At 40.7% G+C, this 21,002-nt stretch overlaps 1 protein-coding gene across 2 annotated transcripts; it reads left to right on the forward strand.

The window, feature by feature from the left end:
• The first annotated feature begins 783 nt into the window (after nt 1–783).
• Nucleotides 784–20,927, forward strand: SLC27A2 (solute carrier family 27 member 2). Of its 2 annotated transcripts, XM_026709708.2 has the most exons (10): nt 784–1,261; nt 7,802–8,011; nt 8,756–8,914; nt 9,826–9,950; nt 14,208–14,402; nt 15,650–15,740; nt 16,374–16,572; nt 17,678–17,775; nt 18,303–18,433; nt 19,325–20,927. In XM_026709708.2, the coding sequence occupies exons 1-10, from the start codon at nt 784–786 to the stop codon at nt 19,499–19,501; spliced, it is 1,863 nt and encodes a 620-aa protein (XP_026565493.1). In that variant the 3' UTR covers nt 19,502–20,927. The 2 variants fall into 2 exon arrangements, with proteins under 2 accessions (XP_026565493.1, XP_026565494.1); XM_026709709.2 differs by lacking the exon at nt 8,756–8,914.
• Nucleotides 20,928–21,002: the final 75 nt, after the last annotated feature.

Below are 21,002 nucleotides of genomic sequence, written 5' to 3' on the forward strand. Positions count from 1 at the left end.
TATGAACTCATATATAATAGAAGCATCGTTTTCAGGAATTAAATTCTGTGCCCAATTTACTTTCCTATTGTCCCATTTCAATAAAAACCATTGACGTTTGTAAGCTGCAGTTTATTACTGCAACTAATAGATGCATCTAGCTTGTTCTGTCTATGGAGATTCTCAGTCACCCATCAGGTCGTGGTTTTCCCCAAAAATGCTTTTCTTTTCAAGAGGCAACTAGACTTTCTGGTTTTTCTTTGAAGACGTTTCGCTTCTCGTCCAAGAAGCTTCTTCAGCTCTGACCGGATGGTGGAGAATGGAAGGGTCTAACGCCATCTAGCACAGGAACATCATTCCATATTGGGGATGCTCCTTTGGGTCACCTTAGCAATGGGCCAATCACTTTGGGAAGCCATCTCCTGGCCAACATCACCTGTCCCCAGCTACACCTGTGCGGCTTTCAGGACAGTACCTTCTCACTTCCAGGTGCCGCCAGACTCTTACCTGTCTGTGTAAAGGCGGAGGGGGGGGAGTTGGGAGACAGATTAAGCAGTGAAACTTTTTCCCGCGGTGGAAACCTGGTTGGAAAGGTAAGTCATCGCGGAAAGCGCTCCGGAGGCTCGGTTACGCGCACTTCGCGCCTCTTTCTGCGCGTCCGGGCGAGGGGGCGAGAGAAGGGGAGGGACGAGGAGCTGGACACGCCCCTCCTGGGTGCCACCAGGTCCCCCGAGCGCCCGGTGGCTTCTTCGGCGCACCTGTTGCCAGCTCGGCCAGCAGGGACACCTGTCTGGGGCACCTGTCATGCTCTCGGGCCTCTGCACGGCGCTGGCGGGGCTGCTGCTCCTGCCGCTGCTGGGGAGGCTGGCGTGCTCTTATTTCTTCCAGGACTTGTGGTTCTTCTTGAAGCTGCTGGCCGTGGGGCGGCGGGCCAGGCAGGGCGCGACGCGGCGCCCTCCGCGCACCTTGCTGGAGGTGTTCGGGCAGCGAGCGCGCCGGGCGCCCGACAAGCCGCTGCTCCTCTTCCGCGACGAGGTCTACACCTATCAGCAGGTGGAGCGGCGCAGCAACCAGGTGGCGCGGGCTCTGCGGGAGCACGCCGGGCTCCGGCAGGGCGACGGCGTGGCCCTTTACCTGGGCAATCAGCCCGCCTACCTCTGGGTCTGGCTGGGCTGCGCCAAGCTGGGCTGCGCCCTGGCCTGCCTCAACTGCAACATCCGAGGACGGTCGCTGGTGCACAGCTTCCAAGCCAGCGGGGCCAAGGTCTTGCTGGCCGACCCAGGTGAGGAGCGGGTGTCCCTTCCCTTCTCCAGGGTTGGGTCTCCATCGGCCAAGCCTCAGGTGCGTGGTGAGGTTGAGGCTGTGGGAAAGGCCGGAGAGGACCTGGTGCGCCCGCAATTCTGGGGGATGGGAAAGAGGGTCAGGGGGGCCTCCTGTTCTCCGAGGCTTTTAAAGGCTTCTGGATCAGAGAATAAGAACTTCATGGCACCTTCTCCCATCCTTGCTGTCCGTGGTCCCAGAATTGTTCCAATAGAAAGGGGAATGTATTAAAGGGAGAACTTCCAAATCTACACCCCAACTTGGGATTTTCAGAATAACAGAGTAACACAGTTGGAAGGGACCTTGGAGGTCTTCTAGTCCAACCACTTGCTCAAGCAGAAGACCCTATACTATGGGTTGTCCAATCTCTTCTTGAAAATCCTCAGTGTTGGAGCACCCACAATTTCTGAAAGCAAGTCATTCCACCAACGAATTGTTCTAAGTGTCAGGACATTTCTCCTTAGTTCTAGGTTGCTTCTCTCCTTCTTGATGAATTTCCATTTCCTTGATTTAAAATCTGTGCAGCTTCATTTTCCATACCAATAGTTCAGATTAGGTGTTAAATTGAACTGAAAGACAAAAGATTATGCCTGTATTTACGTCACTGAACATTTGCACCAGTTTTCCTTTCTCATTACTTGACGCAACTAGTTTTCCCCCCTTCTGTTCCGCATGGGGATCAGCTAAGCAGAAAGACTAAGCCAAGGGATGTTGGACAGGGAACAAAGTAAATGCAGGTCATGAGACACACCTGGGATAACGTTGATTTAACCGTATTGACGTTATGTATTTAAAAGAGTTATAGAGCCCCTTATCTTATTGTACCGCAATCCAGAAAAAAAACGGGGCTCACAAAACAGGAACGAAAACACTAAAAAACTATGGAATCACTACATAAAATCTTGTGTTCCTCCCCCAAAGAAAATACTTTACTACACCTTTATTGGATCCCAGCCTCACTCTACTACTCCAAGGCTGGTGGGAAGCTCTAACTCTTCAAAGCCTTCCAAGATGGTGGGAAAGGGGGCTGCCAGATCTAAAGGGAAGGTCGTTCTACAGGGCAGGGGCTGTTACAGAGAAGGCAGGCCTTCCAGTTCTTGCTAGATCACATTTACAAAAAAGGGACCTGGAATTCGCTCTACGTGACCCAACAGGACAGGCAGATATATCCTCAGGGAGAAGGCAGTCCAAGTAATAATTTGTCCACAGGCCATTTCAGGTTTTAAAAGTGATAACCAGCGCTTTGAAGTACAGGTTGAATCGAAGTTTCCAGACTTGATGAATTTGTCCCTCACCTTTAAAATTCCCAAGAAAGGCAAGCATAAAGCGAGTAGAACTTTATGCATCCTTCTCACCTGCAAGCCAGAAGGTTGGAAAAGAAAAATGCACAGAAAATGTGATTGCTTGGCCAGGTGCATCATTTGTTCAGTTTCTGAGAAGGACATGAATGCTCAGAGTTCTACCTGACAAACCGTAGAGTGATACCGGACTCTTTTAGAAGGATGTATAAATCGGGCAAAAAATCTGACACTGGTTTTCAATCTGAATTTGCAGTATAATTGGATTCAGGCTTCTGGTTCTGAAAACGGATACGATTCAGATGTCTGGATTACCTTGGAAAGAAATAGCACATTCAGAAGTATTTGAGTCCATCGGAATATTTTTGGAGGCACCTTATATTATTCAATGGTTCATTTGGAGGACTAATTCGATTCAGAGATTTTACTTTCGTCTATAGCTCATTTTGCAATTTTTAATAGAAAGAAAAGAAAGAGAGAGAAAAAGAGAGAGAAAAAGAGTGAGAGAAGAGGAAGGAAGGAAGGAAGGAAGGAAGGAAGGAAGGAAGGAAGGAAGGAAGGAAGGAAAGAAAGAAAGAAAGAAAGAAAGAAAGAAAGAAAGAAAGAAAGAAAGAAAGAAAGAAAGAAAGAAAGAAAGTGATCAAATCACTTTCCTGTTATAAGACCATAGCTTTCTATGTTCCCATTGTCCTGTTATATGGGGAAAAAAGACTTTATTTGACGCAGCTCCATTTTACCACTAATTTAACTTACTATATCTCTGTCTAGAGGCTGAAAAGAAGAATTAATCAATAAACCCTAGATTTATTTTGGACATCTGGGTCCAATCTGCATGGTAACTCAGACTGCAGTGAATAACCGCATATACAACTCTTTTGTAGTAACCGGTTACCAGATATTTCCCAGCTACTTTATTACAACAACATTCATGCCAATGGTCATATCATATTGGGGCTTAAAGGAATTGTAATCCTAAAATCTGGAAGGCAGCAGATTACCCCTGATTTAGCCCACCAAGGCACTCAAGGTGAAACTTGCCCTTTTCTGCATATTTCATCAAATCAGAACCTTGCAGGATTTGAGCAATGATACGTCTGCCTTGCCAACTCTTTATGCTGATTGATTTACGCAAGCTGCAGGGTATTATTAATGACTTATTCTCTTGATAAAGCTTTCCAAAAAGAGAACAATGCCACCGTGGCTCTTTTGGCAATGTTTCACGAGCCATAGAACAGAAGCACAGAAATAATCCGCAGAATTATTTGTTCGTGTCATTATAGGAGTCTATAAAAAAAAACAGTGCATGGAAGAACAAAGAAATTCCCTGGGATATTGAATCACTCTCACCTAGGAAATAGCTTAGCTCACTTAGAGATGGGTAAGGCGAGGGAGCAAAGGAGCCCTCCCTCTCCAGAATGAACTGGCACACAAGGGCCCTTTCAGTACAATGAAGACAAGGCGTTACACAATGTCAATGGCTAATACTGCTCCAAATGTATTGTCAAAATAAGATAAGTTTATTGTCATTTTTTTTTACTGTGAGCACACCGGCCCACATTCAAAATGAAATTCTGTTGCTTGTTCGTCAAGAGAAAGTATACATATCTACCCTGAGTTCCGGTTTGCAGCGCTTCGGGGCAGGCAGGAATCCACGATCATGCGTAGTTTCTGCCTGCGCTCGCCGCTGGAGTGCCCTGAGCCACCTGGCTTCAGGGCTAGCCACCTCCGTAGAAGGTGGTGAAGATTAGGGGGGATCTGGCAGGGTCGAGAGAAATCGCACCTCTCTTCCCTAGCCGGCTAAACCCCCTTTTCTGAAGGCGGTAGAGCGGCAGTCAGAAATGGCCACCACAAAGAAGCGCTCAGCCGGAAAAGAAAGTGCAGGAGGAGTTAAGAAGAAGTGAAAGTTTTTTTGCTGACTGGGACAAAGCAACAACGAAGGTACCCTGGAACTTAAAATTTGCGAAAGATACATCGTTCCCAGAGATTTACAAGCGGCAAATGGAAATTAAAAGGGAAAGTTCTTTTTTTTCACTGTCCTTCCTAATGTTGATAGTGAACAGAAATGCATGAGAAATTGGAAAAAACCGCTTTGGCATCAATAGGTAAACTGGATAATTAAATGCTAAAGGGATAATAAGGATTTCTGAACATTTAAAAAAAATGTTTGCTGTAGGTGGGAAAGGAGAGGAAAAGAATTGGAGCAGGATTTGGAAGTAAGGAGGAGATTGCCTAGATCATTAAATACTAACAAGACTTCTAAAAGATACATTTTAACTGGAACTTTATAACTAAACAATAACCCCAGAAAGAGAAAGTGAAGAAAGAAGAAAGTGCTAAAAGAAACAGCTTATTTGGATTGTTTGGTGACTTTGGGACTTTCGGAAATTATCTTTGAAGGACTAAAAACACCTAGGTGGTTGTTTTGGGGAAAAAATTTCTTTTTACAATGGCATCACTTGTGGATGAATTGAAAATTGAATTCAAAAAATACACAGAAGAAGAACAAGAAGGGAAAGACTCTCTTGGCACTCTTTTTCAATTTTTAGAAATGGCGATTTGCACCTATGAGAAACTGACTGTGCAACAAGATGATTGGGATAAAGAAGAAGCCATCTTTGATGAACAAGTAACTTTGTTTGGGGAAGAAAGGGAGAAGGAAGAAAAGAAAAGGGGGACTTTAAGATTTAAAAAAACAACCAAAAAAGAGAAAAATAAGGTGAAAAGTGGATACAATGTTAGAAAACAACAGAAAGGGGGAATGCAGAAGAAGAAAAGGGAGGTGGAGAGACAAGGGGGTAAAAAGGGCAGGGAGAAGAAGAAGCAAGGGAGGAAGGAAGGGATGAGAAGCTTCAATGGTGTGGAGCAAGATGTAAAGAAACAAGTTTCATTTAGAGATAATGGGTAAAATTTAATTGAAAAAAGGATTCTGCAAAGGTACATAAGATTGTATTGTTATATTTGTACTTAGAAATAATGTTAGAAAATTGGAAACAACATGTGATTAAAAAATGGGATAAAATATTCAGTGTAACTTAGTGAAATTTTTGTGAATAAAAGGAAGGCAATGAAATAAATAAAAATTGAAGTAGGAGGAAATGGGAACATTTTAATGATACAATGATTTAAAATATAAGTGATGTGAAGTGGGGGGGAAATAACTGGAAAGTATATGTTCCCATAAAAGTATGATATTCAATTGAAAAATAATGTGTAAAATGTTTAAGATTTAAATGAATATTAATATTAATGATAGATTTGAATTGGCATGGATAGTTGTTTTAATTATATTACATATTTATAAATTTTTCCTTTTTTTTAAATATAGTGTGTAACTTTAGAATGTATTAAACAGAATCCCAATGGAAGTTATGTACTATATTAAGTGTTATAAATTTAGGGGAAAGAGTTAAGGCGTCACACTCCAATTAGTGTACAGGAGAAATTTCGTTTAAAGAGAAAAGATAAATAGATAGCTGGAAACAGAACAGACAAAGAATAATAAGTATAATGATCTAAACTGAGATGAGATAAATAAAATAAAACTAAGAAAGTTAAACGAGGTGAGAAGCTATATAGAAAATGGAAAATGGTAATAAGATATGGAATGGTATATAAAATGAACATGAATTTGAATTTGTGTCTGTATGAAGAGATGTAACCCGGGAACAAGCAGCTTTCAGAAAAGATGTTTTATGTTTTTATGTTTTTTTTGTTTGTGTATTGTCTTTGAAACTTAATAAAATTTGTTCAAAAAAAAGAAAGAAAGTATATATATCTACCCAAACACATATATAACACACATATACACATGTTATACATGTACATAAATATATACCTGCACCAAACATATATAACAATGTTACACTGCTCAAGCATCACTTATGTGCCAGGTCCTGGATAGAAGGAAATGAACGATCAATGATCTTTTCTGCCATCCTCACCACTCTCTGCATCACTTTCCTGTCTGAAGCAGTAATGCTTCCAAACCAGATAGTAATGCAATATGACAGGATGCTCTCAATTGTCCCTCTCTAAAAAGTGGTAAGGACACGGAAGGAAAGATTACCAGATTAACAGAGTTGGAAAGGACCTAGTAGGTCATCTAATCCAACCCCACCCACCCACCCAAGCAGGAGACCCTGCCTATACCATTTCTGACAGAAGGCAGTCCAGTCTCTTCTTGAAAGACCAGTGATGAAGCTCCCACAATTCTGAAGGCAACTTCTGTTCCATGGGTAGATTGTTCTCACTGTCAGACTAAGACAAACTACTGTTGGACTTCTTGTTATAGACCAAAAGAAATGAAAATTTAATTTTGAGATTTGACAATTAGAAATTATTTATGAATACAGAAATACTGTGTCTTATTATTGATTTTAGATTAAGAGGTTAATATATTTTATACCTGTATCTGCACCAAAGAAAGTTAGCAGTTATTCTTCTATTTTCTCTTTCTCTTTTTTCTTTCTTTCTATTCTTTCTTTCTTTCTATTCGATTTATACTCCTGATATTGCTCCTTTTAACATCACTTTTTCCTAATCACTTCTTTTTTTGCCTCTTTTGTATTTTACCCTTTGCAGAAACTTAATTTAAAAAATTAAAAGTAAAGAAAGGATTATTAGTAATTATCCTTGGGAAGTTCATGCCATTAACCATGCATGACTGAATAAACCACAGTTGGCTAGGCTTACAATTGGGTGCTAAGCTATATGCCACATTTTCAGCCAAATAGCTGAATTCACACATTGCAAAGCTAAATCCTCCACAAAACCCTCCAAAATGTCTTCCAGTGATCCGTCAATCCAGGCAGCACTTTTGATGACAGGACCATCTAAATGTCTGTGGAGACTCTCAATCATCCAGGTCATGGTTGTCCCAGAGGTGCTGATGACAGGAGCTGAAGAAGCTTTTTGGATGAGAAGCTAAATGTCTTCAAAGAAAAACCAGAAAGTCTAGTTGCCTCTTGAAAAAGCACCTTTGGGACAATCATCTTCAAACTTGACAGCTTTAAGACTTGTGGACCTCAACTCCCAGAATTCCCCCTCCATTCATGTTAGCTCAGAAATTCTGGGAGTTGGAAGTCCACAAGTCTTAAACATGCCAAGTTTGAAGACCCTTGATCTAAAATAAGAAAGCACAGGTGTGGATGAATCATCTTCCTGCTTCCTTCTTAATATGATAACTTCTCTTCTTCTCTTCAAAGACTTAAAAGCATCCATTGAAGACATATTGCCCACCCTGAAGCAAGAAAATGTGCTTGTTTATTTCTTAAGTAGAACATCTGACACTGAAGGCGTGGACAGCTTCCTGGACAAGACAGATGCTGCTTCAGATGAATCTGTCCCAGTGTCTTGGAGATCAGATGTCACTTTCAAAAGCCCCGCCATGTACATTTATACCTCTGGAACTACAGGTAGAATAAAAGAAAAGTCACTAAATTGGCTCCTTGTTGATGATGGAAGATAATTAACATATTTGGGAGAACATCATCTTAGCTGAGAAGCAGGACTTGCAAGACAACTCTTGACACATTTTGAACATTGAATCCAACAAGTTAAATACTCCCAGATAAATTCATGTGTACTTGAGAAAGTACAGAAATACTGAAGATTGGATGAATGGTTATGATAGAGATAGATAGATAGATAGATAGATAGATAGATAGATAGATAGATAGATAGATAGATGATAGATAGATGGATGGATGGATGGATGGATGGATGGATGGACGGACGGACAGACAGACAGACAGACAGTCGTAGACTTTTAGAGTTACCTAGAGAGACAATATATATATAGATAGAATGAAAGATATAAAGGTAGATACTAGAAATAGCTAGCTAGCTGGAGAGATAAAGAGATTGTAGATTGATAGATTGGAGTGGGGGGAGGGAGGGAGAGAGAGGGAGAGAGGATTTCTCTCAGACTTGCTAACTTTTTAGATTAGAATAGCTCCTTTCAAATGGTAAAATGCTTTTTCATGTATAAAGATTATTTCAAAAATATACATACAAAGAAGATATACAACAGACGAGTCAAACCATCCCCAAATTAAATGATAAATATTGCAGATGCATGACATAGTACAGATGCTACTGTATGACTCTCTAAAGGAAAGAATCTGTTTGGGAAGTCAACTAACCTTTTTTTCACATAGGTCTCCCCAAAGCAGCAATGATTACTCATCTCCGTATATTATTAGCTTGTGGTTTGATCACACTGAGCGGTGTCACTTCAGAGGACGTTATTTATACCACTTTGCCATTATATCACAGCTCTGCCCTCTTGCTTGGAGTAAATGGTTGCATCATGCAAGGTAAGAAGCCTAAATGAAATTTTTAAAAAATATGTTTTAAATCAGGAAGATCTCTCTTGACAATCACATAGTCTTAAACACATTGTGGAAAAGCATTCAAAAGGTATTCTACTTTTATCTATCTGTTTCTAGGAACAAGCGCTGGATGAATCTAGAATCTTCTAGGAAGATTTTTAATGAATTATATGAAACTATTTCATTGTGAGTTAGATATGATCCAATTTGCCTCTTGGCACCGATTTTTACTCAAAAAGGAAGGAAGTTGTCAACCTGCTCCTCGTTTTACCTCCCTGTTAATTTTCCCTATAAATTCTACAGTCTAAAATCTAAGAAATACTGAAAGGTCATAAAAGGATGGAAAACTCAACAACTATCTTGCTCAGCAGTGGAAATTTTAGGCTCAATTGTGGTCATAAGTCAAGGACTTACCCGTATACCCCCTTAGCTATTACTCTTTGTAGGGTAATTACTATCTTTCCATGTAGACCACCATTGTTTCATATCTCTGAAGTTCTTCTGTCAAAAATTTTGAGATCCATTGCCTTCGTGCCCCAAACTTACCCAATGGTTAGAGCTGGTCATCGTTTGTCTCTCCGCACAGAGTTTTGCCTCTTAGATTCTGTATTCAAAGCCTGGATGTGTTTAATCACGTAGTAGTATCCCTCAGCAACCATGAGCACCATTGCTGCAGACTCTTGTTCTACAACAGGATAGAATTGCTCAACGGATATTGAGTTGAATACAAACTGTAGAAGATGTTCATTGTCTTCTATCATCCTTGGAGGTATCTACCCAAATAGACAACTAAGAAGGTGATGGATAGACTACTTTTCTTCAGCAGTAGGACTGAGAACATGTTAAATGTGTGGATAGATGCGTAATCTATTTCCCATTTTTCCCTTCATTCCCAGGTGCCACCCTAGTATTACGCTCAAAATTCTCTGCTTCTCAGTTTTGGGATGATTGTAGGAAATATAAGGTGACCGTCATACAGTACATTGGAGAGGTGCTTCGTTATTTATGCCATGTGCCCAAGGTAATCCTTCTTTGACCTCTTTCCTCTTATCGCTTTTGGATTCATCATCCCCGTTCACCAAATGGATTACTTCAACATGCAGAATAGAGGAAAGTGCAGTCTTTGGTGGTCTCTGAGCTTGGTTGTTTTCTTGCAGACATTTCATCACCAAACTAGGTAACATTATCAAAGCACTTCATTACCTAGTTTGATTGTGAAACGTCTGCAAGAAAACAACCAAGCTCAGAGAGCATCAAGGACCCCACAGTTCAGTCTGGAACTATGAATATTCTCTGCTATAAAGGAAGGTCTCTGGTGTCCTACTTTCCATCTCTCTTCTGATATTATTATATGCGTAAAAGGGTTAAGAGTGGAATATCCAAAGGGCACTCCCTATGGGACAGTGCATACTAATTACCTTCAATATTGCTTTTAGCGGCTTTAGAAAGTTGTGTGTCTTTTGATGTAGACAGCTAGATAATACGGAGGTTATAAATAGTGAGTTCTCTTCCTTTTTAAACTCTTCCTTGTGGTTCATGCCTCTCCCTGCTTTTTGCCAGCTCCCTGGTTTTTTGATGTTTGATGATGTTCAATCAATAAACATCAATCCATTTTCTTTCTTTCTTTTTTTGCTAGCTGGAATGAAAGGAGTGTGACCTTGCCCTATAAGTACAACTGTTCCAACTAAAAGCAAAGAATTAAAAGCAAAGAATTCACTCAGCTCAAGACAATTGGGAGAAGCTGTTAATTCCAAATGAATAGAAGTTTATTTCTGTAAAGATAAAGAGTGGAAATTTACATTTCTAAATATTTATATCGGCTCTAACCCCCTCATCTACAAACCAAACAGAAACAAATGGTTTATGAAACAATCTGAGAGATTGTAGAAGAATCTTTGGAGGTGTTTGTTTGATTTTAAAGAAGGCATAAAGCCACATAATGACTGGGGAGAAAGTGTCTGAAAGATTTTTTTCCATGAAGACAGCAAGCCAAACAAATAATTTCCCTTGATCACTAAAACTTGATTTTTTTCTAATTAGGCTTTAATTGTCTGATTTCAAGCCAGATAGCATGGCATTTGTTGGCTCCTTGAGATAATCTAGACAAGAAGTGCAAACTGCGAGGGTTAACATTACATTTAGTACAAGTTTACATTAACAGAGCAATTTTCCGAGTGGATCAGAAACCAAATTGCAAGTCTGAAATTATTTTCCCCCTCCTTTTACTTTCTAGAAAACTCACTCACGCATCATCACAAAATCTCTAGAACCGTAAAGCCTACAAACTTGAAATTTGGCACAAATGTTCCTCTTGGCTTCTAGGTGCTCACTAAGAAAGGATTTTTCCAAATGACCATCAGAGCATTAGTATTTCGGATATTATTATTATTAACACACTCTGATGCTAAGGAGTTCTACTCCCCCTCCCCACCTGAAAAGAAATCTGTTCCAAATGCAAAACACAAGCAGAGGAGAGGAGTTTCAGTTTTAGTTACACAGCACCAAGCAGCTTTAGTACCGAACAGTTAAGCTAAGCCTACCTAGGCTCCTTGCTGTCTCCTTCTTGCTCATACAGAAAATACTGTTTCAGTTTCCAAACAGCCCTCAACTCTCTCCCACACTGACAGGACACTAGCCAGATGAATATCAATGGATGCTGGTAGGCAGAGACAGATTTTTTTCCCCCTTATTTTCCTCCCCAAAAACTAAGCCCAGCCACATCGTTTTGTAGCGAAGCACAGGTATCCAGCTAGTATAAGATCAATAGACTGCTCTTTTGGCCAAAGGGACCCCAATACTGAAGATTTAACAAAGTTTTGTCCAGCATATTGTTAAAAGTACAATAGTTGCATAAATCAAGGAAGTGCTCACAAGACTGAATAACACATATTTGTGATAATAATGGGATAATATGATCCAAGGAGACATTGAATGGTGGAAGGTGCTTAGCCTACAGGTGTTAAAAATCTGTACCACTAAAGATTTTGTTATCTGGCAATTAAACCGGGAGGCATATTGCTCAATTTCTATTATAGTAACAGGAAAAACAGGAATTTTTTTTTGCACCTTCAGAAGTATTCATGCGTACTACTATTGTATGCAACATAGTAGTAATTGCTTGCCACATCTGAATAAATGGATATGAATTCCTCAGGGCAGAGTTACACATAAGTGAACAATATATGTTGCACAGATGGTTATTTGCAGCAACAAATCTAAGCCATTTCAATCCGTATTTTCTCTCTCCCTGGCATAATTTTGCAGTGTGTTTCTTTTGTGGTTATATACACAGCCGGTTTTAATGGCAGCTGCTTTTATTTTTCTCTTAACACCCAAAAGGATTAATGAGAAACAAAAGGACAAATAGCAGATCCGGAGGTTGATAATAGTCTGTTTCCCCTAGAGGGAAACTTTACTAGGTGGAAAAATTGATCTCAGAGGTTCACAATCAGAGAAAAGAAGGGAGCGAAAGAAAGCTAAGAAGGAAAAAAAATGTCAAGCAAACCAAAAGATTCATCTCTTAAAAATATACCAGGTTATTTAGAATTAGCCACTTTTACTTGTTTGGGTAAACTAAATTAACTAAAACTAGACACAATTTTCAAACTCTCAATGGTGTGTAAGAAAAGTGTCATGGAACCCGTAAAGATACAAGAGTTCCCAGGTGCTTATACTCAACACTTTAATGCACATTTAGTGACGTGTGCTTTGCTCCGAGCTTTGCGGCTGCACAGATGGCGTTAAAGCTTTTTCCTGGTGGCATAGAAAGAAGATGCACTTCTAGCTCAACCATTTTGCATGCATTCATCCAGATCGTTAGAAGATAGATTGAATTAGATGTATGGATAATATTCAATGTACAATCATCTACTTTGGCTGTATAGATTATCAAGTTATTCTTTTTTGTCTAGTTTACTGTTTCCCCACGTTGACAACTTTCAGATGAAAGAAAGAGAGAGAGTTCTGGACTTTCTCAACTGTGTTAATATCAGATACATGATATGGGTTCCAGACAGATGAGCTGTATTCAAGTATAGGTCTAGCAAATGTTTTGTATGCTCTAGTTAGTAGTGTGATATTACCAGAAAAGAAGCTACGTAGAATTAGGTTAACAACTCTTAATGCCTTTTTGGCTATGTAGTTACAGTGGACTGTAGCACTTAGTTCATTAGAGGTGAGTATTCCAAGGTCCTTTACAGAGCTTGGATCATCAACAAGATCTTGACTATTTAGCTTGTATTTTATTTTCTGATTTTTTTTGCCAATATGTAAGACAGAGCATTTATTTGTTGAGATTTGAGCATTTATTTGTTGACATTTGAGGAGTAAGGACTCCTTATTAGCACTGATGATGTCACCCAGGGATGAGATTCAAATTTTTTAACAACTGGTTCTGTGGGCATGGCTTAGTTGGTGGGTGTGGCTTGGTGGTCATGTGACTGGGTAGACGTGGCTTGGTGGTCATGTTATTGACTGGCCATGGCCAACTCAACATCACTCACATCAAGGCACGCATCTCCTCTCCCGGCCTCTCATGACTGTGGGGATGCTGCAACAGTCGTAAGTGTGAAAAATGGTCATAAGTCACTTTTTTCAGTGCCATTGTAACTTTGAATGGTCACTCCACACAAGCAAAGTACTAGCAAAGGAGGGGAAAAGACTCCAGAGATGTTCCTGAGACAGGAAGTCTAGTCCTGCCCAGAATGTAATAAGGGTTAACAAGAGAGGCAGTTTCTGTAAGCAACACCAGAATGTTTCCTTCCTGCCTTCCTTACAGGATTAGGCCAGTAATTTCTTCTAACAACCGGTTCTCCAGAACTGCTTAGAATGTTAACAACCGGTTCTAGTGAATAGGTGTGAACTGGTAGAATCCCAGCCCTGATGTCACCTCATTTGTGTCATGAAACATCTGAAAGAAAACAAGCAAGCTTAAAGAGCCCCAAGGAGCCCTCACGTCAACCCAGAGCTACAAATTTTCTCCTTTATTGGTAGTTCTAAATGAGCTGAGATCAATTCCAACAACTCTTAGCTATTCTTACCTTGGTCACTGCTGAGAATTCTGGGGGTAGAACTCAAGACATCTGGAATTAGTCACACAGCTTGAGAAATATTGGGCTAGCTTCAACAGGACAACATATTCTCTTCCTAAATAAAGGTTTGTTCCTTCTGGTAAATCAGTGTAGAATGCTTCTGTAACTATGAGACTGAAACCAGTTTATTTGTTCTCTACCAAGAAACCTTTGACACTCTTCTGAAATTGTGATCTGTCTCTTTGTAGAAAGACAACGACCAGAACCACATGGTAAGACTTGCGGTGGGAAATGGCTTACGGGCTGATATTTGGAGGGAATTCATCAGGAGATTTGGAGACATGCGCATTTTTGAGTTTTATGCGGCCACCGAAGCCAATGTTGGATTTGCTAATTACAGTGGAAAAATCGGAGCTGTGGGAAGATTGAATTACTTCCACAAGGTATGAAAAAGTAAAGATGTGTATCCTTTTAATTTGTATTTGCCAATTGGGTTTTTTTTTTTCCTACTATCCATCAGTGGTCTACCCTGAACCTCCTTTGAAAACTAATTTGCATGGGGCTTTCCTAAAAATGTAATTATTGTAAATAGGTCTCAATTATACATCCACAATTAAATCAAAAACTGAAGAAGGGGATGAACTCTTTATAGAATAATTCAGATAAAAGGTATACATTGGGGGGCATTTTGATTTGGAGCACTGAAGAACCTATATGTTTCCCTCAGTTCTATGAGCTGTCTTATGCATCAAGTACATATAAGTTTATGTATCAAGGAAGGATAGGACAGAGAGGTGAAGTTCAATTTCCTTGCTGAATTGGAGAAAGAAAAAAATGCTCTTCTTTTTGCTCTTCCTGTTTCTTTTCTTTTATTTATTTATTTATTTATTTATTTTATTTTATTTGAGGATCTCAGCCCCAGCTGAACACTGAGGTTAAAACTAGTTTTTCATTCCCAATTTTTCATATATGGAAACTTTCAAGCAACCAGTTAACAAATAAATTAAATATCTAAGTTGTTTATGCCCTCCTAACATTTCAAATTAGCTTGAGTTGACCCTGTGTCATATTTCCCCATGATTATGGGAATCCAAACCCAGTTCCTTACCTGTTGAGGATTAACGAGCCAAAACTAAGTATCCATAGCCTGTTGGACATTTTCTAGTTCATTTTAGAAGTATATGTGCAACATTTCTAAATTGGTTAGAGGATTGGACAACAACAAACCAAGGATAATCCTGAAGGCCACTATCAAACCATGCATCCCTGCAGCAAGACAATAATAAATTGCAGTTAAACTAGTTTATTTGCCTTCTTTAAAAAAAAAACCTGCTTTATTCATTGATTCCATTTGTATAATAAACTAAACCAAAATTGTATCTCAAAACAGCATGTCAAAGCAATAATTGTTTCAGTTCCTTATCTTTATAGCAAGCGGAATTGGCAATAATACTTAAAGAGGGAAGAAGATTTTCTCGGCATCACATTTCCGTTGTATATAATCTGTCTATATGAAATGAAAATGGATTCACATGTATTAATGCTGCACATATTGGCCCTATTTCTTAAATGGCAATTTTTTTAAAAAAAGGTTGCAGCACTTAAACCTATCTGGAGGGACTGCATATGTTCAAAAAAAGCATTGGAATCTCTGTTTTAAACCCCTAATGTGATCTTATGCTTTCCTTAGAAAATAGTACAATACGAGCTCATTAAGTATGATGTGGACAAAGATGAACCTGTCAGAGATGAAAATGGCTATTGCATAAAAGTTCCTAAAGGTATGTTTTGATATCTTTAATTGCCATTAAAATTCAGCACCAGATAACATGCTTCGAATTGTCTTTATGCTTTTAGGAAGAATCAATGCTCTATAGCCCATTTGAAAAACCTGGGAAAATAGAGACTATTGCTTAAATATCCAGACTTTAAAAATCAAAAACATCGTTAGAAATATACAACAAAAGGAGTTCTGTAGTTCAGGGCTCAGTAATGGATTGGTACCATCATTTATAGTCTTATATAATAGAAACCTTCCTGTCAATTTCTGTGGAGTTTGGAGCAAACTGTTCATGTTACAACCAGCCAAAAATACTTACACGAGGTAAGAACTTAGATCTAAGATAGGGGTCTCCAAACTTGGCAAATTTTTGTAGATTTCAACTCCCATAATTCCCCAGCCAGCTGGTTGAGGAATTTTGGGAGTTGCCACATGGAATATGTTAACTTTGGGGGCGGGAAGAAAAAGTTTGCTTTGGTATTAAAATAGACAGATGTGAGATATTCGTTGTTGTTTCCATGCTTTTGTCAATTACAGAACTTTTGCAGGGGGGTCTACAATGCATTCAGGCAGTCGGTGTTACTCTCCAGCAGACTTTCTATATCATTTTGTTTGAGTTTTGTGTTCCTCCTAGGTGAAGTGGGACTGTTAGTTTGCAAAATCACCCCGTTGACTCCATTTAGCGGTTATGCAGGATCAAAGAGCCTGACAGAAAAGAAGAAGCTGAGAAATGTTTTTCAGAATGGTGATGTGTACTTCAACAGCGGAGACCTTTTAATGGTTGATCGTGACAACTTTATTTATTTCCATGATCGAGTTGGAGATACATTCCGGTTTGTTTCTCTGTCTGTCTCTCTCTGTGACTCTCTCTCCCTCCCTCTCTTTCTTCCTCCCTCTCTCTCCCTCTCTCCCCCCTCTCCTTCCCTCCATCCCCACTCTCCCTCCCTCAACCCCTCTCTCTCCCTCCCGCTCTCTCCCTCCCTCTCCCCCCTCTCTCCCTCTCTTCCTCTTCCGTCCCTCTCCCATTCCCTCCCATCTCTCTCTCCCTCCTCTCTCTCCTCCTCCCTGTCCCCCTCTCTCCTCCCTCCTGCTCTCTCCCTCCCTCTCCCCTTCTCTCTCCCTCCCTCTCTCTCCCCCTCTCTCTCCCCCTCCCTCTCCCCCTCTCCCTCCCTCCGCTCTCCCTCCCTCTCCCCTCCCTCCCTCTCTCTCCCCCTCTCTCTCCCTCCCTCCCTCTCCCTCCCTCTTTCTCCCCCTCCCTCTCCCCTCTCTCCCTCTCTCTCCCCTCTCTCTCCCCTCCCTCTCCCCCTCTCTCCCTCCCTCTCCCCTCTCTCTCCCCTCCCTCTCCCCCTCTCTCCCTCCCTCCCGCTCTCTCCCTCCCTCCCGCTCTCTCCCCCTCCCTCTCCTCCCTCTCTCCCTCCCTCTCTCCCTCTCTCTCTTTTGTCTTCCTGTCAGCAGGAAATAAGTATAGATAGTTCATTATATTTTGAAATGTGGCAGATCTGTTTCAGCATTGAAACTGTAGTTTAATATTTAAGGAGTCCGTCAGTCAATTCCAGCACGCTGAAAGAAAACTATGAATTTGTAGTCAAATGGTCTAAGATATTATGTTGTAGGCTAAACATTAATAGGGCACATGGCAGCAACCTGTGACGGGACTCCAAAACTCTGGTTTCGACTAGACTCCTTAGCAATAGCGTCCTTTGAAGCTGCTCTCCAAGGTAGAACGAACCTTTCACAATTGAGTTGCATCTTCTGGATAGTTCATTGACTCCAAACCATGATTGATTGATCAGCCCTGGATTGATAGCCTTCTTCCACCCTGGTCCCCCGATACAATTCTTAGATTTGAGTTTCCCCCTCTAGCAGGCACTTGGGACTCATTTATGACAATAGTGTCGCTGTACTCTGTGCTTTTTAAAATGAATTCTGTTCCCTTAGATGGAAAGGAGAAAATGTGGCCACAACAGAAGTTGCCGATATTTTAGGACTGATCAACTTTATTCAAGAGGTGAATGTGTATGGTGTATCTGTGCCAGGTATGGAGCAAAGATAGCGTGTCTTCCAGGGGTAGAGGAAAGGAGGGAGGGAGGGAGGGAAAAGAGAGGTGGGAAGGAAGGAAAGGAGGGAGGGAAGAAGGAAGAGGAGGAGAATGGAGGGAGGGAGGAAAGGAAGGAAGGAAGGAAGGAAGGAAGGAAGGAAGGAAGGAAGGAAGGAAGGAAGGAAGGAAGGAAGGAAAGGAGGGAGGGAGGGAGGGAGGAAGGAAGGAAGGAAGGAAAGAAAAAGAGGAAAGGAAGGAAGGAAAGGAGGAAGGAAGGAAAAAGAGGGAGGGAAGAGGGCCAGACAGAATTGCAATTGTATCATTATGGATATCTTGACTTTTTTAAAACTCTATTCTATGAACATCCCTGAGAAGATTCTTGTTTTCTGGTCCATTTGCCTAAAATTTCCTCTTTGATTTTGAAAAAAAACCCATTAAAGTTAATACAAATACCCAAAAAATTGAGTTTCGTAAGAGTGAAAGAAAAGTTGAGAAAAGTCAATATGAATGGCAATTCTCTTGTAGGTCACGAAGGCCGAATAGGCATGGCATCCATACGCCTAGCAGATGGTTGTGAATTTAATGGGGAGATTCTCTACAAACATGTGACAGATTACTTGCCTCTTTACTCCAGACCTTATTTTGTGAGGATACAGGTAGGTCGTCTTCCATCTCTACCCATTTCTCAATTGGATAGGAAGTGCATTAGAGAATGAAAGCCATAATTTTCACGGATGGTGTTGCATCACATTGTTTGAAAGATCTCAGAACTTGCACATCCCCCATTGTGCTGTAATAAAGGTGGTCCTCAACTTACAACCAATTCACTTGGTGACCATCTGATGTTTACAACAGCTAATCACTGGTGGCCAATGATTCCCCCAGGTGTCCTGGGATCAATCCTCTGAATTCCCAGCAGCCATGCTAGACCAGCCTTTCTCCACCTCAACAACTTGAAGTGGTATGGACTTCAACTTCCAGAATGCTCCAGCCAGGATGCTGGCTGGAGGATTCTGGGCATTGAAATCCACCCATGTTGAAGCTGATGAGGATGTGCTAGATACTGTGCTAGATAGTTCAACTTCCAGCATGTCTGAAGGGTGCCATGTTCAAGGAGGCTTCCCAAGAGTCCTTTTCAGATGTTAAATCTGTCAAGAATAGCCTTTTGTTGAGCTTTGGCCTCGGGATTGTACTCTAATCAGCTTCATTTAACGATCCCATAATCCCTTATGGGAGTGTTTTAGTGGCCAGATGCCTTTCCTGTCCCAAATACGGAGTTTTGTTCAGCAGATATATTCTCATTGTCCCAGAGAGAGAAATATCTGCCTTTACCTAGGATCGAACTCACAGCCTCCTGATTGTGAGGCAAGAGCTCCACCTCTCGGCCACCGCAACACTCCTGGGATTATAGTCTAATGATGGGTTATTATTTAATTACTTGCATAACGGAGAAACAAAAATCCTTATGTTTACAAAGGAAGAATAATTATTTTTAAAGACTTTTACGCAACTTAGCATGGCTTTGCTGTTTCTTCTTGTTTTAATAGGATGCTCTTGAGGTCACGGGAACATTTAAATACCGGAAGGTGCAGTTAGCACAAGAAGGCTTCAATCCGGCAGTTGTCAAGGATGCCTTATATTTTGGGGATGATAAAGAGAAGACATATGTACCCTTGACAGAAGACATCTACAACTCGATATGTAGCAGCAGATGGAAACTATAGTGCTTCTGAATGTGTTACTATCTTTTTTTAAAGTATGTTGTTCGATAATTTTAGCAAGTTATGAAAAAAATGATTTTCAGTCCAATTGCACATTTATGCCTAGATTTTGGAATGTCCATACCTTACTAATTTTGTCAATATTTTAGAGGAAGGGCTGATGACCTTGGAACAAAGCTATTCTATCACCTCCGGACTGATCTGCTAATACAATTATATTCTACAAGTTTTGGAATCTTTAAAAGTTCATCATTTGTATAACCATACATCAGAAGCCTCCAATCTTGGCCACTTTAAGCCTGGTGGACTTCAACTCCCAGCAAAGCTGGCTGGGGAATTCTGAGAGTTGAAGTCCTCCAGGCTTAAAGTGGCCAAGATTGGAAATCCCTGCCATAGATTGTTGAGGATGTCAGAATGGTTCCCATTTGGCCCTCTCTGATCCTGTGCAAAATGAGGACATTCCCATCCCCCAAGGTAATAACTAACTGGACCAACCATGTAACGTGACTGTTGTAGCAGATACTCTGAGCAACCGCCAAACATTCCTTCATCTTATCATCTCAGAATCAGGGAGCCCTTTTTCAATATTAAGTCTTCTACTTCTGAAACATATCTTGTTTGCCAACTTCTTAACTCACCACATCCATGCATCCTCTGCCATGACAGTGTCTGTTTATTTGCTGTGAAAGCTGAAGATCTAGTCTAGGGAAGAGAAGGGCCAGGGGAGACATGATGGCAGTGTTCCAATATTTGAGGGGCTGCCACAGAGAGGAGCGGGGTCAAGTTATTTTCCAAGACACCTGAAGGCCAGACAAGGAATAATGGATGGAAACTGAACAAGGAGACATTCAACCTGGCAATAAAGAGAAATGACCTGACAGTGACAACAATCAACCCATGGAACAGAAGTTGCCTTCAGAAGTTGTGGGAGCTTCATCCCTGGAGGCTTTCAAGAAGAGACTGGACTACCATCTGTCAGAAATGGTGTAGGCTCTCCTGCTTGAACAAGGGTTTGGACTACTAGGTGACCTACAAGGTTCCTTCCAACTCTATTAATCTGAACTGAAATCGGAATCTCTGTGTAGGTCAGAAAGAGGTGACACTTTGTATATTAAGGGTCACTCTTTGTGTATCTCTAACCTCAACTTGCTCTCAGATGTTCCTATAAAAATGTTCTGCTGATTTTCATACCAGTGCGATCATAAGTAGTTTAATCAACACAATGCCCAATCTTCCATCACATAAATCTTTGCAATGTCTATTATGCTTGAACATCTCTTGTTCTTTCCATCCCTTTATTTTTTTAGAAAAAGCTTGGGATGTCTGCAGTATGATTTTTTTAAAAAAATTAGGATAGTGATGGTGGTGCAAAGTGCCTATGTTTTGTGTTTTTCATTTGCACTATTGTAGTTGCCATCTTCATTTTTTAAACCACACTTTTTGGATGCCCCTGTTGAAGGTTATAGTTATTCCAAATTGATTACATGCTTCACTCAAAGGAAGA

Source organism: Pseudonaja textilis, chromosome 13 (assembly GCF_049901715.1).
Source record: "Pseudonaja textilis isolate UNSWEBS1 chromosome 13, rPseTex1.2, whole genome shotgun sequence".
NCBI lineage: Eukaryota > Metazoa > Chordata > Lepidosauria > Squamata > Elapidae > Pseudonaja > Pseudonaja textilis.